The 15,766-nt window shown below is 45.6% G+C and overlaps 1 protein-coding gene across 1 annotated transcript; it reads right to left on the reverse strand.

Annotated features, from left to right (window-relative positions):
- Positions 1–318: 318 nt before the first annotated feature.
- On the reverse strand, positions 319–15,677 carry opn6a (opsin 6, group member a). The gene is made up of 6 exons (XM_078541744.1): positions 15,504–15,677; positions 10,919–11,124; positions 10,125–10,224; positions 7,636–7,740; positions 4,805–5,028; positions 319–3,500 (listed from the first exon to the last, which is right to left on the reverse strand). The coding sequence occupies exons 1-6, from the start codon at positions 15,619–15,621 to the stop codon at positions 3,108–3,110; spliced, it is 1,146 nt and encodes a 381-aa protein (XP_078397870.1). The 5' UTR covers positions 15,622–15,677; the 3' UTR covers positions 319–3,107.
- Positions 15,678–15,766: the final 89 nt, after the last annotated feature.

Genomic DNA, 15,766 nt, shown 5'->3' on the forward strand with positions numbered 1-15,766 from the left:
TTTCCCCCTCCTGGGCTACCTTCAACTGCCCCTCCCCCAGACTCCTGCCATTGGTCACCCACCATGTCAATCATCACAGAGCCCTGCCTTCCAAAGGCTTCTCAATGTGTCCCGGTTTTGACTTATTGAAGATCTGGTCACCCTACCTCTGGCCCCAGTTTTATCATATTGAATTCAGGGTCTGACCAATCAGTAAATCTACACCGTGAGGCTGTGAGAATGTGAGAGCAGCAGCAGTGGTGTTTTAGGGAGAGTGATGTGAGCTATGTGGAAGTGAAAATGCTGCCAAATTGAACCGCGTGACAATTAGATCAATCAGTTTGAGTTTTATTCCAGTACGAAAGGGCCAGCACCAATTGAAGAGAATAAAAAGAAGCTGGGCAAAGGTTAGAAAACGGTAGAAAGTTTATGCTTTGAGAGACTGGATTATCGCAAGAGATTAAAATAAAATATAACACAGGTAACTGTCAGCCTGAAATTTACTGTGTCAAATTTTAAAATGGCTGTTTATTTTCTCCTCATTACAGGGGTGCTTACTGTCTTTTGGAGAGTGAACCTACTGTTCACATTAAAACATTGAAATTGTTACATTAGCATTCTACTGTACCTATCAAATGTAAATCAAAGTTAATCTACAGGGTGCATCTATTGTTCTGAAAGGGTCTTAACTTGAGGGGCTGTTTCTCAAAACTCTGTTCTTGCATCGAGCACTCCCTCTGTAAGGAATAGGACTACGATACAGGTTATAGAACCAACACGCCTAGCCAGTGAGGCTCTATAGTGTTATAACCCTATCTCCGCTCCCGGTTTGGAATGGGCCCTATAGTGTTATAACCCTATCTCCACTCCCGGTTTGGAATGGGCCCTATAGTGTTATAACCCTATCTCCACTCCCAGTATAGAATGAGCTCTATAGTATTATAACCCTATCGCCACTCCCAGTATAGAATGAGCTCTATAGTGTTATAAACCTATCTCCACTCCCAGTATAGAATGAGCTCTAAAGTATTATAACCCTATTGGCACTCCCAGTATAGAATGAGCTCTATAGTGTTATAACCCTATCTCCACTCCCAGTATAGAATGAGCTCTATAGTGTTATAACCCTATCTCCACTCCCAGTATAGAATGGGCTCTATCGTGTTATAACCCAATCTCCACTCCCAGTATAGAATGAGCTCTATAGTGTTATAACCCTATCTCCACTCCCAGTATAGAATGAGCTCTAAAGTATTATAACCCTATTGGCACTCCCAGTATAGAATGGGCTCTACAGTGTTATAACCCTATCGCCACTCCCAGTGTAGAATGAGCTCTATAGTGTTATAACCCTATCGGCACTCCCGGTATAGAATGGGCTCTACAGTGTTATAACCCTATCTCCACTCCCATTTTAGAATGGGCTCTATAGTGTTATAACCCTATCGCCACTCCCAGTGTAGAATGGGCTCTACAGTGTTATAACCCTATCGCCACTCCCAGTATAGAATGAGCTCTATAGTGTTACAACCCTATCTCCACTCCCAGTATAGAATGAGCTCTATAGTGTTATAACCCTATCTCCACTCCCAGTATAGAATGGGCTCTATCGTGTTATAACCCAATCTCCACTCCCAGTATAGAATGAGCTCTATAGTGTTATAACCCTATCCCCAGTCCCAGTATAGAATGGGCTCTATAGTGTTATAACCCTATCGCCACTCCCAGTGTAGAATGGGCTCTACAGTGTTATAACCCTATCGCCACTCCCAGTGTAGAATGGGCTCTACAGTGTTATAACCCTATCTCCACTCCCAGTATAGAATGAGCTCTATAGTGTTATAACCCTATCTCCACTCCCAGTATAGAATGGGCTCTACAGTGTTATAAACCTATCTCCACTCCCAGTGTAGAATAGGCTCTATAGTGTTATAACCCTATCTCCACTCCCAGTATAGAATGGGCTCTATCGTGTTATAACCCAATCTCCACTCCCAGTATAGAATGAGCTCTATAGTGTTATAACCCTATCTCCACTCCCAGTATAGAATGAGCTCTATAGTGTTATAACCCTATCTCCACTCCCAGTATAGAATGGGCTCTATAGTGTTATAACCCTATCTCCACTCCCAGTATAGAATGGGCTCTATAGTGTTATAACCCTATCTCCACTCCCAGTGTAGAATGGGCTCTATAGTGTTTTAACCCTATCTCCACTCCCAGTGTAGAATGGGCTCTATCGTGTTATAACCCTATCGCCACTCCCAGTGTAGAATGGGCTCTATAGTGTTATAACCCTACCTCCACTCCCAGTATAGAATGGGCTCTACAGTGTTATAACCCTATCTCCACTCCCAGTATAGAATGAGCTCTATAGTGTTATAACCCTATCTCCACTCCCAGTATAGAATGAGCTCTATAGTGTTATAACCCTATCTCCACTCCCAGTGTAGAATGGGCTCTATAGTGTTATAACCCTATCGCCACTCCCAGTATAGAATGGGCTCTATCGTGTTATAACCCTATCGCCACTCCCAGTGTAGAATGGGCTCTATAGTGTTATAACCCTATCTCCACTCCCAGTATAGAATGGGCTCTATAATGTTATAACCCTATCTCCACTCCCAGTATAGAATGGGCTCGATAGTGTTATAACCCTATCTCCACTCCCAGTATAGAATGGGCTCTATCGTGTTATAACCCTATCGCCACTCCCAGTGTAGAATGGGCTCTATAGTGTTATAACCCTATCGCCACTCCCAGTGTAGAATGGGCTGTATCGTGTTATAATGCCATCTGCCATCTAGTGAGACTCAATTCCAGAAACAGATTGTCACTATGAGTAGAATTTTACACGCCCGCCCATAAAATGTGGCGCGCTGTTCAAAGGTCCATTGACTTCAGCGGAACTGGAAAATCCCACCGGCACAAACTTCCGTCCCTTTTTAACCCCTTACATCATGAATAAATAAGGAACACATTGTGGAGATAATTATAGGAGCTGGCCACAAATCTGTCTCTCCCAATATGGCGATCTGCAGATGAGGCTTCCTACCAGGAGTGCACTTTAATTCATACAGCGCACCATGGTGTTTACAGCAGCTGATACGTTTCTCTGTGGCAAACCCCTACAGTCTGTTGCATTCATAGCCAGAATTTGCACTGTTGGGAAAGTATGACGTTTCCTGGTCACCATTATCCGAATTCTCCAGCCCTGAGCTGGGGCTATCCATCAGTACGTCCACCTGCCACTCCAGGTCCCTCTCTGGTCGGTGCTTGATCCGCTTGAGTTTCACACCATCCTTGTCATTGGCACAGAACAGGAGCACAATGACATCCCGGCGGAACTTGGAGTTCATTCCAAAGTAGATGGCAGGATTATAGAAGCTGGCGGACTTGGCAAACAGGCTGGCGAGCAGGCTGGTAAGCTTCGGGACCTGGTAGCCACTTGCTGACCACATGGAGATCACCGCATAAGGTGACCAGGCGATAATGAACGCGGTGCAGATCACCATGGAAACCTGGAAACGGCGGAACAGGGCGAGGTTAGAGGAGAGCAGCCACAACCTGCCATCAATACTGTAATTTCTTAACTTGGCTCCAACTCCACCTTTCACATAAGCATGCTGTCCTCATTCACTCTCAGCAATTCAGGCTTGGGCTGATGAGTGGCAAGTAACATTCGTGGCATACAAATGCCAGGAAATGCTGATCTCCAACAAAATAGAATCTAATGCCCACACCTTGACATTCAATGGCATTACCATCGCTGAATCCCCCACTATCACCATCCTGGTGGTTACCATTGACCAGTAAATGAACTGGATTAGCCATATGAATACTGTGGCTACAAGAGCAGGTCAGAGGCTAGGAATCCTGTGGTGAGTAACTCACCTTCTGACTCCTCAAAGCCTGTCCACCATCTACAAGGCACAAGTCAGGAGGGTGATGCATTACTCTCCAATTACCTGGATAAGTGTAGCTCCCACAACACTCAAGAAACTTGAAATCGTCCAGGACAAAGCAGCCTGCTTGATTTGCACCCAATCCACAAACGTTTACTCCCTCCACCACTGACGCACAGTGGCAACAGTGTGTACCATCTACAAGATACATTGCGGAAGCTCACCAAGCCTCCTTAGACAGCACCTTCCAAACCCATAACCACTGCCATCTAGAAGGACAAGGGCAGCAGACACATGAGAATACCATCACCTGGAAGTTCTCCTCCAAGCCACTCACCATCCTTGGAAATGTAACACTATTCCTTGACTGTCACTAGGTCAAAATCCTGGAACTCACTCCCTAACAGCACTGTGGATGTACCTACATCACATGGACTGCAGCGGTTCAAGAAGGCAGCTCACCACCACCTTTGAGGGCAATTAGGGATGGGCAATAAATGCTGTCCAGTGTCCATTGTCTCACTCACCCAGCAGAGTGCCACACTCACCCAGTGTCACACTCACCCAACCCAATGTCACACTCACCCAGTGTCACACTCACCCAACTCAATGTCACATTCACCCAGTGTCACACTCACCCAACCCAGTGTCACATTCGCCCAGTGTCACACTCGCCCAGCCCTATGTCTCACACACACCAAACCCATTGTCGCACTCACCCAGCCCCATTTAACATTGAGCCAGCCCAGTGTCACACTCACCCAGTGTCACACTCGCCCAGCCCAGTGTCACACTCACCCAGTGTCACACTGAGCCAGCCCAGTGTCACACTCACCAAATGCAGACTTGGCATTTGTGCTTCTTCTGCGGGTATTTTTTGGGAAGTAAAATTAACCCAGGACTGTGGTAGAATATCTCACCAGGGTCACGTCCTTCTCAAGTTTTCTTTGGCGCTCTCCCATGTCAGCCACTCCTGCCAGAGTTCGGTTCGACTTGACGGTGTTGATGATCGAGATGTACGAGAAAAGCATGATGGACAACGGCAGGAAGAAGCAGCAGATAAAGATAGAGATAATGTAGGATTTGTAGACAATGGAGAACACTGACCTTGCCCAGTCTATCTCACACGTCCCATACATCCGATCTGAACGAAAGAGGGAAACAGTTAGAGATGGAGAAAGGGATGAAGGGAAAGAAAAAGACAATGCAATGGAAAAAGACATGGAGAAAGAGATGAAGAAATTGATTTCGAGAAAGATAAAGAGAAGGAGTTAATGAAAGAGAAAGAGGTAGAGCTAGAGGAAAGTTATGGTAAAAATAAAGAGGAGAAGGAAACGAGGAGAGGAAGATGGAGAAAGCAATGGAGAAAAATATAAAGAAGAGGGTAGAGAAAGATGGGAAAGAGATGGAAAAAGAGGTGGAGACAGAGAAAGAGCTGGTGGAAGCAATGGTGAAAGAGATAGAGGAAGAGATGAAGAGAGAGATAAAGAGGGAAGGATAGAGAAAGAGATGGAGAAAGATATAGAATTAGAAAGAGAGAGGCATAGATACACTGGAAAGAAAAAGAGAAATGGAGAAACAAAAAGGGCAGAAGGCAAGGCTGAGAAAGAAGCAATGGAGTTAGCCAGAGGTGAAAAGAAAGGACTTGCATTCATATCACACTTATCACAACCTCAACATCACAGTGTTTCATAGTCAATTAACTACTTTTTTGGAAGTGTAGTCACTGTTGTAATGTATGAAACATGGCAACCAATTTGCACACAGCAAGATCTCATCAACTACAAAGTTATAATAACCAGGTAATCTGTTTTTTAGTGGGTCACTCCAGGGCTTGAGAACAAAAATCAGAACTGATCCACCAATGCAGTACTGAGGGGTGCTGCACTGTTGGAGATGCTGTCTTTCAGACAAGACTTTGAACTGAGGTAAAAACAAAAAACAAAAAACTACTGCGGATGCTGGAAATCCAAAACAAAAACAGAATTACCTGGAAAAACTCAGCAGGTCTGGCAGCATCGGCGGAGAAGAAAAGAGTTGACGTTTCAAGTCCTCATGACCCTTCAACAGAACTGAGTAATATTAGGAGAGGGGTGAAATATAAGCTGGTTTAAGGTGGTGGTGGGGGTGGGGGGGGGGGGGGGGGTGGAGAAGTTGGACGGGGGGGTGGTTGTAGGGACAAGCAAGCAGTGATAGGAGCAGATAATCAAAAGATGTCACAGACAAAGGAACAAAGAGGTGTTGAAGGTGGTGATATCATCTAAAAGAATGTGCTAATTAAGAATGGATGGCAGGGCACTCAAGGTACAGCTCTAGTGGGGGTGGGGTGGAAAGACTGACAGGGCATTACAGGTATAGATTTAAAAATAATGGAAATAGGTGGGAAAAGAAAAATCTATATAAATTATTGGAAAAAACAAAAGGGAGGGGGAAGAAACGGAAAGGGGGGTGGGGATGGAGGGAGTTCAAGATCTAAAGTTGTTGAATTCAATATTCAGTCCGGAAGGCTGTAAAGTGCCTAGTCGGAAGATGAGGTGCTGTTCCTCCAGTTTGCATTGGGCTTCACTGGAACAATGCAGCAAGCCAAGGACAGACATGTGGGCAAGAGAGCAGGGTGGAGTGTTAAAATGGCAAGCGACAGGGACTGTCTTCATGCTCAGATGGACTTTAAAGATCCCACGGAAGTATTTTGAAGAAGAACAGTGCAATTCTCCCTGGTGTCCTGACCAATATTTATCCCTCAATCAACATCACATTACGGTTTGTGGGAGCCAACAGTAACTACATTTCAAAAATACTTCACTGCCATAAGGCACTTAGGGATCTCCTGTGGTCATGAAAGCTGCTTGAGAAATGCAAGTTTTTCTTTTTATGTAACACCAGTTTTTAGTTTTAAAAAAAAAATTTGAACTCAAGTTCCTCAAACTGGCTGTGGTGGGATTTGAACTCATGCTGTTACTAGATTAATGGCTCCGACATGCTTGATTATAGGTCTTCACAGTGCAATGCCATTGGTCACCCTAGGTGGCCATTATCGCCTTTCCACAGTCATTCAGAAAGCAAATAGATTCTTCCTTCACCAATTGGGTGATTTTTGGCTTCCATAAAACAGGCCTTTTCCCCATCTCAGATGTTTTTAAAACTAATAACCAAATTGTCAGAGAATTTTATTTTAAAACACAACTCTAACATTGCCATGATTTTCCTCCCTCAAGTTTCTTACTGACAGCAGAGTCCTGGAGATTAATCTTTAATTTCTGGAGGCTCCAGGGCAATATTGGAGGGTTGGCAAGTCCGTCCCATCTGTGTAACAGTGTCTCACCCGTGTATAACTGTGTCTCACCCGTGTATAACTGTGTCTCACCCGTGTATAACTGTGTCTCAGCCGTGTATAACTGTGTCTCAGCCGTGTATAACTGTGTCTCAGCCGTGTATAACTGTGTCTCAGCCATGTATAACTGTGTCTCACCCGTGTAACTCTCATGTGTGTAACTGTGTTGCACCCACCTAACTACGTCTCACCTGTGTAACTGTGTCTCATCCGTGTAACTGTGTCTCTCACCCGTGTAACTGTGTCTCTCACCCGTGTAACTGTGTCTCTCACCCGTGTAACTGTGTCTCTCACCCGTGTAACTGTGTCTCACCTGTGTAACTGTGTCTCACCTGTGTAACCCTCATGTGTGTAACTGTGTTGCACCCACCTAACTACGTCTCACATGTTTAATGTCTCACCTGTGTAACTGTGTCTCACCTGTGTAACTTCCCCATCCAAACAGAGGAGATCCCGACCAGAAGAGAGCAGCAGTCCAGATCAGTGTTAGTGACACGATTATATTCCCTCTGCCAATAAATTGAGCTGCAGAAACATTACAGTAGGAATTAGATTGAGGCCCATGATCTGAGGCTCACAACTAACACAACTTGTTTCTGATTCTTGGCATTAGCTTGGGTAACAATGTCCCGTCTACAATCCAGTGATCCAGATGTTAATCCACCTCTGGACCACTAACCAACACTGGTGATTTCCAAACAACAAACCAGTCACAGAACCCCCTCTTGAAGCCTTTCTCATGTATTGTGTGGTGAAACTATCCCTGGGTGCCCCAGTCAATTATAGCCTTTCTGCCTGCTTCTCTATCCCACTTTATCTATAGATGCTGTTTCATTCCTCAGCCCTGCTGTAACTCCAACCTAAAGTCCAGCCCCATATCTCCACCTCACTTCCCTCCATCCCTCTCTTCATTCTCTTCCCCAGTCTCTTTCCATTCCCCTCCCCCTCATCAACACCCTCCCCCCCATTCCCCTCCCCATCATCAACCCCCTTCCTCCCCATTCCTCTTCCCTCGTCAACCTCCATTCCCCTCCCCATCATCAACACCCCCTCCCTCTCCATTCCCCTCCCCATCATCAACCTCCCTCCATTCCCCTCCCCATTATCAACCCCCCCCAACCTCCCCATTCCCCTCCCCATCATCAACCCCCCCCAACCTCCCCATTCCCCTCCCCATCATCAACCCCCCCCAACCTCCCCATTCCCCTCCCCATCATCAACCCCCCCCGCCCTCCCCATTCCCTTCCCCATCATCAACCCCCCCGCCCTCCCCATTCCCCTCCCCATCATCAACCCCCCCACCCTCCCCATTCCCATCCCCATAATTAACCCCCCTTCCCTCCCCATTATCAACCCCCCCCGCCCTCCCCATTCCGATCCCCATCATCAACCCCCCCGCCCTCCCCATTCCCCTCCCCATCATCAACTCCCCCTTCCTCCCCATTCCCCTCCCTCATCAACCCCCTCCCTCCTCCCCAAACCCCTCTCTCTCAAACCCCCCTCCCTATTCCTCTCCCCTCATCAACACCCTCCTTCCTACTCCCTTCCCCTCATCGACTCCTTCTCCCCCATTTCTCTCCTGTCATCAACCCCCTTCACCTCCCCATTTCTTTTCCCTCATCAAATTCTGCCCCTCCCCATTCCCCATCCCCTCATCAATCCCTTCTCCTCTCCATTCCCCTCAACAACCTCCTCCCCTCCCCATTACGTCCCCTCATCAACCTCCTCCCAATTCCCCTTCCCTTCATTAGCACCCTCCCCTCCCACTCCTCCTCCACCATCCCCAGTCCTCCTGGTTCCATCCCCTTCACAATAACTTCAATGGAGAGAAATGGTGGGGGTGGGGGTAGGTGCAGGGGGCAGAAGGGAATGTATAACAGAGGACAGGACCCTTCCATCCTTTTCACAGCCCCCACTGAAGTTGAATTTCATGCTCATGATGCCTTTAAGAGGTTGTCTGGTATTTATCTATCCAGTCCACTGTGAGGTTCATTTGTAAGGCCTGAAACTTCCGTTTGGCGTGCAGGGGCACATGGTGATGTCGGGCGTGTGTCCCGATGTCACCATGCATTATTCCGATCTTGAGTTTGGCGGGTGCGCGCCACAGTCGGCTGTGTGCCCGCCGAACTGTCAAAGGCCTATTAAGGCCATTAATTAACTAACTGAGGCACTTGTCAGGGCTGCCTGTCCAACCTTAAGGTTGACGGGCAGGCGAAGAGCCCAGACGGCCTTCGCATTTTTCATGGAACCTCATCCACGGGTGGGATGAGGTTTCATGAAGGGTTTATAACTTTAATAAAAAATTTTATTAAAATTCATAGACATGTCCCAGCTCATGTGACAAGGGGGCATGCTGAATAATTTTTTCCATTCTATTTTTCAATCAAAGTAATCTTCCTGAGGCAGCTCCGTGCCTCATGGAGATTTCTGCTCTCTTTCGTGCGCATGCGTGAAAGAGCGCAGACCCCGACTCAGCCTCCTCCTCCCCAGCCCACACAGGTAGCCGAGTGCTTCCGGGTGCGCATCATGCTGGGCGGGCCTTAATTGGCTCGCCCACGTAAAATGGCAGCGGGTAGCGATCGGCTGCGCGCCCATCCACGCTCAGACCCCCTGACGGGGAGAAAATTCTCCCCTTAGTATTTATAAAAAGTGCAGCCTGCTAACAGAGTCAGGAGCTGTAAACAAACAAAACAGTAAAAACTCAGCTAGGAATCACAAAGCTTGAAAGCCCACAATATATGTAACATTACAAGAAATCGATGTTAATAAATTAACCTTTTCTTTTTGGTAAAGGACAAGTTCCTTGATCTGACATTCCTGGAGGAAGTGCAAGTCAGACTCACTGAATCCCCCTTTCCTGAGTTCAAGACCGAGGAATGTTCCTTTAACTTTAATTGAAATAAATTTACCTTTGTATGGGTGGCAGCCTTTAATATACCTTATGATGCTGATCACTGTCAGTGTATATATGCTGACCAGACCAAAGAGCAGTGTGAAGAAACCATCAATCTGAAAAGACAAGACTCATACTTAGTGAGATCTCACTGTAGTGGTAATGTCACCAAACTAGTGACCCCAGGCTAATGATCTGGGGACACAGGTTTACATCAGACCATGACAGTTGGTGGAACTTAAATTCAATTAATAAATCTGGAATTAAAAAGCTAGTCTTAGTAATGATGACCATGAAACCCATTGTCAATTGCAATAAAAACCCATCTGGTTCACTAATGCCCTTTAGAGAAAGGGATCTGCTGTTCTTACCTGGTTTGGCCATGTGACTCCAGACCCACAACGATGTGGTTGACTCTCAAATACTCTCTGAAATGGCCGAGCAAGCCACTCAGTTGTATTAAACCGCTATGAAGTCTAAAAGGAATGAAACCGGATGGATCACCCGGCATCAACCTAGGCACAGGAGAGAATGCTTCTGCTCTTCTCTAAATAGTGCCATGGCATCTTTCACAGCTACCTGAGAGGGCAGCCGAGGTCTTGGTTTAACATCAGAAGATGGTACTTCTGACAGTGTAGTACTCTTGCACAGTACTGCACTGAAGTGTCAGTCTAAATTTTGCACTCAAGTCTCTGGTGTGGGTCTTGAACTTGTGATCTTGAGACTTAGTGTTGAGACTGCTTCTCACTGGGTCACCATGGAAAAGCCTAGAAAGATATTACAGTCACGCTGCTTGTCAGTGCACCTTACCTGACAAGTCCATATCGACGTAATCAGAAAACCATCATCTCGAAATACATTGAAAATCTCTATAATTCCACGGGAGTATCCGAAAAGAGAAATACTGGCGTCTGACACAGCCAGGTTAAAGGTTAAATAATCTGTCACTTGTAGCGTTGCCCTCTGTCTGTACAGCACAAACATCACCACGCTGTTTCCAAACCAGGAGAACCAGCCTGTGGAAGAAACCAAGAGAGAAGATGGATTACTAATACTAGGTCTTGCTTCCAATCTACTTCCTGCCAGTTAACGTCCAGAAGAGCAGAATGTATGAAGCAGTGTCTGATTGCAACTCAGCCTGCAGTCTGGAGAATTTTTTTTTTCATTATTCATTCATGGGATGTGGGTTTCACTGGCTGGGCCAGCATTTATTGCCCATCCCTGGTTGCCCTTAAGGTGGTGGTGAGCTGCCTTCTTCAACAGCTGCAGTCTACGTGGTGTAAGTACATCCACAGTGCTGTTAGGGAGGGAGTTCCAGAATTTTGCCCCAGCAACAGTGAAGGAACAGCGATATAATTCCAAGTCAGGATGGTAAGTGGCTTGGAAGGGAACGTCCAGGTGGTGGTGTTCCCATTTATCTGCTGCCCTTGTCCTTCTGGATGGTAGCAGTCGTGGGTTTGGAAAGTACTGTCTAAGGAGCCTTGGTGAATTCTGCAGTTCATCTTGTAGATGGGACGCACTGTTGCTACTGTGTGATGGTTGTCAAGGGAGTGAATGTTTGTTGGTGTGGTGCCAATGAAGCGGGCTGCTTTGTCCTGGATGATGTCAAGTTTCTTAAGTGTTGTGGGAGTTGCACTCATCCAGGCAAACCGAGTATTCCATCACACTCCTGACCTGTGCCTTGTAGATGGTGGACAGGCTTTGGGAAGTCAGGAGGTGAGTTACTCGCTGCAGGATTCCTAGCCTCTGGCCTGCTCTTGTAGCCACAGTATTTATATGGCTAGTCCCGTTCAGTTTTTGGTCAATGGTAATCCCCAGGATGTTGATAGTTGGGGATTGTTTATTGCCTGACACTTGTGGCGTGAATGTTACTGGCCACTTGTCAGCCCAAGCTTGGATATTGTCTGGGTCTTGCTGCATTTAGACATGGACTGCTTCAATATCTGAGGAGTCGCAAATGGTGCTGACCATTGTGTAATCATCAGCGAACATCTCCACTTCTGACCTTATGATGGAACGAAGGTCATTGATATAGCAGCTGAAGATGGTTGGGGCTAGGGTACTACCCTGAAGAACTCCTACAGTGGTGTCCTGGAAATTAGATGATTGACCTCCAACAACCACAACCATCTTCCTTTGTGCTAGCTATGACTCCAACCAGTGGAGAGTTTACCTCTGATTCCCATTGACTCCAGTTTTGCTAGGGCTCCCTGATGCCACACTCGGTCAAATACTGCCTTGATGTCAAGGGCAGTCACTCTCACCTCACCTCTTGAGTTCAGCTCTTTTGTCCATGTTTAAACCAAGGCTGTAACGAGGTCATGGGCTGAGTGGCCCTGGCAGAACCCAAACTGGGCATCAGTGAGCAGGTTATTGCTAAGCAAGTGCCACTTGATAGCACTGTTGATGATCCCTTTCATCGCTTCACTGATGATGGAGAGTAGACTGATGGGGTGGTAATTGGCTGGGTTGGATTTGTCCTGTTTTTTGTGGACAGGACATACCTGGGCAGTTTTCCACATAGCCAGGTAGATGCCAGTGTTGTAGCTATACTGCATCAACTTGGCTTGGGGTGCGGCTAGTTCCGGAGCACAAGTCTTCAGTACTATTGCTGGAATATTGTCAGCATCCATAGCCTTTGCAGTATCTAGTGCCTTCAGCCGTTTCTTGATATCACGTGGAGTGAATCGAATTGGTTGAAAACTGGCATCAGTGACACTGGGGACCTCAAGAGGAGCCGAGATGGATCATCCACTCAGCACTTCTAGCTGAAGATTGTTGCAAATGCTTCAGCCTTATCTTTTGCACTGATGTGCTGGGCTCCCCCATCATTGAGGATGAAAATATTTGTAGAGCCTCCTCCTCCAGTGAGTTGTTTAATTGTCCATCACCATACGAACATACAAACAAGGAGAAGGAGTAGGCCATTCGGCCTCTTGAGCCTGCTTCACCATTTAATAAGATCGTGGCTGATCTAATAGTAACCTCAAATCTGTATCCCACCTACCCCTGATAAGCTATCACCCCCTTACTTACCAAGAATCTATCCACCTCTGCCTTTTCAGGAAGAGAGTTCCAAAGGCTCATTACCCTCTGAGTGAAAAAGTTTCTCCTCATCTCTGTTTTAAATGGGCAATCCCTTATTTTTCAACAGTGACCCCTAGTTCTAGATTCTCCCACAGAGCAAACATCCTCTCCACAACCACCCTGTGAAGACCCCTCAGGAACTTATATGTTTCAATCAAGTCGCCTCTTCTAAACTCTAGTGGATACAAGCCTAGCCTGTCCAGCCTTTCCTCATAAGACAACCCGCCCATTCCAGGTATTAGTCTGGTAAACCTTCTCTAAACTGCTTCCAATGCATTTACATCCTTCTTTAAATAAGGTGACCAATACTGTACACAGTACTCCAGATGTGGTCTTACTAATGCCCCATATAACTGAAGTATAACCTCCCTACTTTTGTAATCAATTCCCTTCACAATAAATAATAATATTCTATTAGCTTTCCTAATTACTTGCTGTATTTGCATACTAGCCATTTGTGATTCATGCATTAGGACACCCAGATCCCTCTGCACCTCAGAGCTCTGCAATCTCTCACCATTTAGATAATATGTTTCTCTTTTATTCTTCCTGCCAAAATGGACAACTTCACATTTTCCCACATTGTACTCTATTCGTCATGTATGTGGCAGGATTGGAGGGCTTAGATCTGAACTGTTGGTTGTAGAATCGCTTAGCTGTCCACTCCCACTGCACCCCCACCAACCCCCCAGGCCCCCACAAAAACATGGATACTTTGCATTGCCTCAACAGAAGAAGTTTGAACAAGCTGCAGCTCTTTCCTCTGGAAAAGTGAAGACTGAGGTGTGACCTGATAGAGAGAGATCTTTAAGTATGACGGAGCTCGTTGTGGCAGTTGTAGGGATGTTTCCACTAGTCAGTGAAAACTAGGAGCCATAAATATAAAATAGCCACAAATAAATCCAAAAGGGAGTTCAGGAGGGACATTTTACTTAGAGAGTGGTTATACTGTCACATGGGGACATGTTGAGGTGAATAGCATGGATGCATTTCGGGGGAAGCTGGATAAACACATGAGGAAGAAAGGAGGAGAAGGAAATGGTGAGATGAAGAAGGAAGGGAGGAAATGCCTGTGGAGCATAAACACCAGCATTGTAGGCTTGCAGCCACTAATTTTTGGAATTTTGTATTTTTGCATTTTATTTCTGCTTTACTCTTGATTTTAAGCCTATAGTGAATATTTAAAGTTATTTTGTATTAAATCTTACTCGGTAGACATTGATCTTACCCCAGCTATGATTGTGCTTTGATTAATTAATCAATAATAATCAGTAACGACCTGTTTTCCCAGACCTTGTATTTTTTTCATACTGGCCATGCACAGCTGGTATTTAGACCACATCTTTGTTTTCCATTTTTCAAGCTGGAATACTAAAATAAGTTGCCTTTTGTTTATCAGAAGTCCTTTCTCTTACATTCAGTGACCCTTGGACTACAGGCTAGGACGATGACTAACCTTATATGGGGTGGTCACCTAGTATGTCATCAGAATATGAAGTTTGATTGATGGACATAACATTTGAAGGATGACAGATGGGAAGACACCATCAAAAGTTGCGTCAGCAACTTGGATGTGGCAATCTGCATGGCTTTGCAGTGCCTGTGAGGAGAATTGATAAGAACTGAGACTTGTTTTGAGAATATCTGAAACAGGCCTCAAAAGGCTGGAATGCAGCCAGAAATTTGTCTTAAAGGGACACTGCTTCGACGATTTGTTACTGCAGCCTTCATGGAATAGTCACCGCTGAAGACGGGAGGAAGGATCAAGAACAGAGTGACTGACCGTAGTGCCCACCCACAGGTTACTCAGCGACTTGGTAATGTATGTACCAAGGAGATGGTAATGCATGTGCCAATTAAGGGTGCTGTCATGGAACAGGCTAAGTTGGGGTTATTCACTTTAGGGAGCTGTCGTGGACCAGGCCAAATTAGGATTATTCTTTGTGCTTTAGAAAAATCTATATCCTATATATATTTTCTTATATATAATATATATAATCAATTATAATTGTCATATCATTATTATTATTCAATATTCAATATAATTGTTGTTTTAACACATTACTTGTCATAGTCACTCATTCCTACTATGTCCTGAGTACGACTCCGAACCGAAGTGAGACTCCAAAAGGGAATCTCAGGTCCCTCCCTACAGCATAGACCAGTTGGACTGAACAAACTGTTTCTGTGCTGTGCATTCTATGTAATTCTACGCAATGTGTATAATTCTATATAAAATTGTGTATAATGTATGTAATTGTACATAATGTATGTGATTCTATGTAGAGTGTGAATCGTTGCTACATACCGAGACTCAGCAGGTAGATGCCAATTACAGTCTCCCCTTGCTCTGAGATGGGGGTCTCCTTTGGGTAAAAGGTGCTGTTCTGGTTCCTCCACGGACTATTTACCATGTGAAAAGCCATCTTTCTAAGAGCAGTCACTCAATTTCCATACTCATGGACCTACAACTGACCGTCACCCATAGAGCAGAAGAGGTCCACTGAAATCCACTCAACTTAACAGGGCAGACGGAGTGCATGAGTGGGAACCTCTGGGAAGGATCTTTGG

This window comes from Cetorhinus maximus, chromosome 5 (genome assembly GCF_964194155.1).
Source record: "Cetorhinus maximus chromosome 5, sCetMax3.hap1.1, whole genome shotgun sequence".
Lineage (NCBI taxonomy): Eukaryota > Metazoa > Chordata > Chondrichthyes > Lamniformes > Cetorhinidae > Cetorhinus > Cetorhinus maximus.

What these genes read in the sequence shown, in the direction of transcription:
- opn6a (XM_078541744.1), bottom strand. Translation starts at nt 15,621, where the DNA reads ATGGCTTTTCACATGGTAAATAGTCCGTGGAGGAACCAGAACAGCACC. An exon ending in CATCTACCTGCTGAGTCTCG is followed by an intron (nt 11,125 to 15,503) that starts GTATGTAGCAAC and finishes TTTCTTCCACAG; the next exon opens with GCTGGTTCTCCTGGTTTGGA. An exon ending in TGGATGGGGAAGTTACACAG is followed by an intron (nt 5,029 to 7,635) that starts GTGAGACACAGT and finishes TCTTTCGTTCAG; the next exon opens with ATCGGATGTATGGGACGTGT.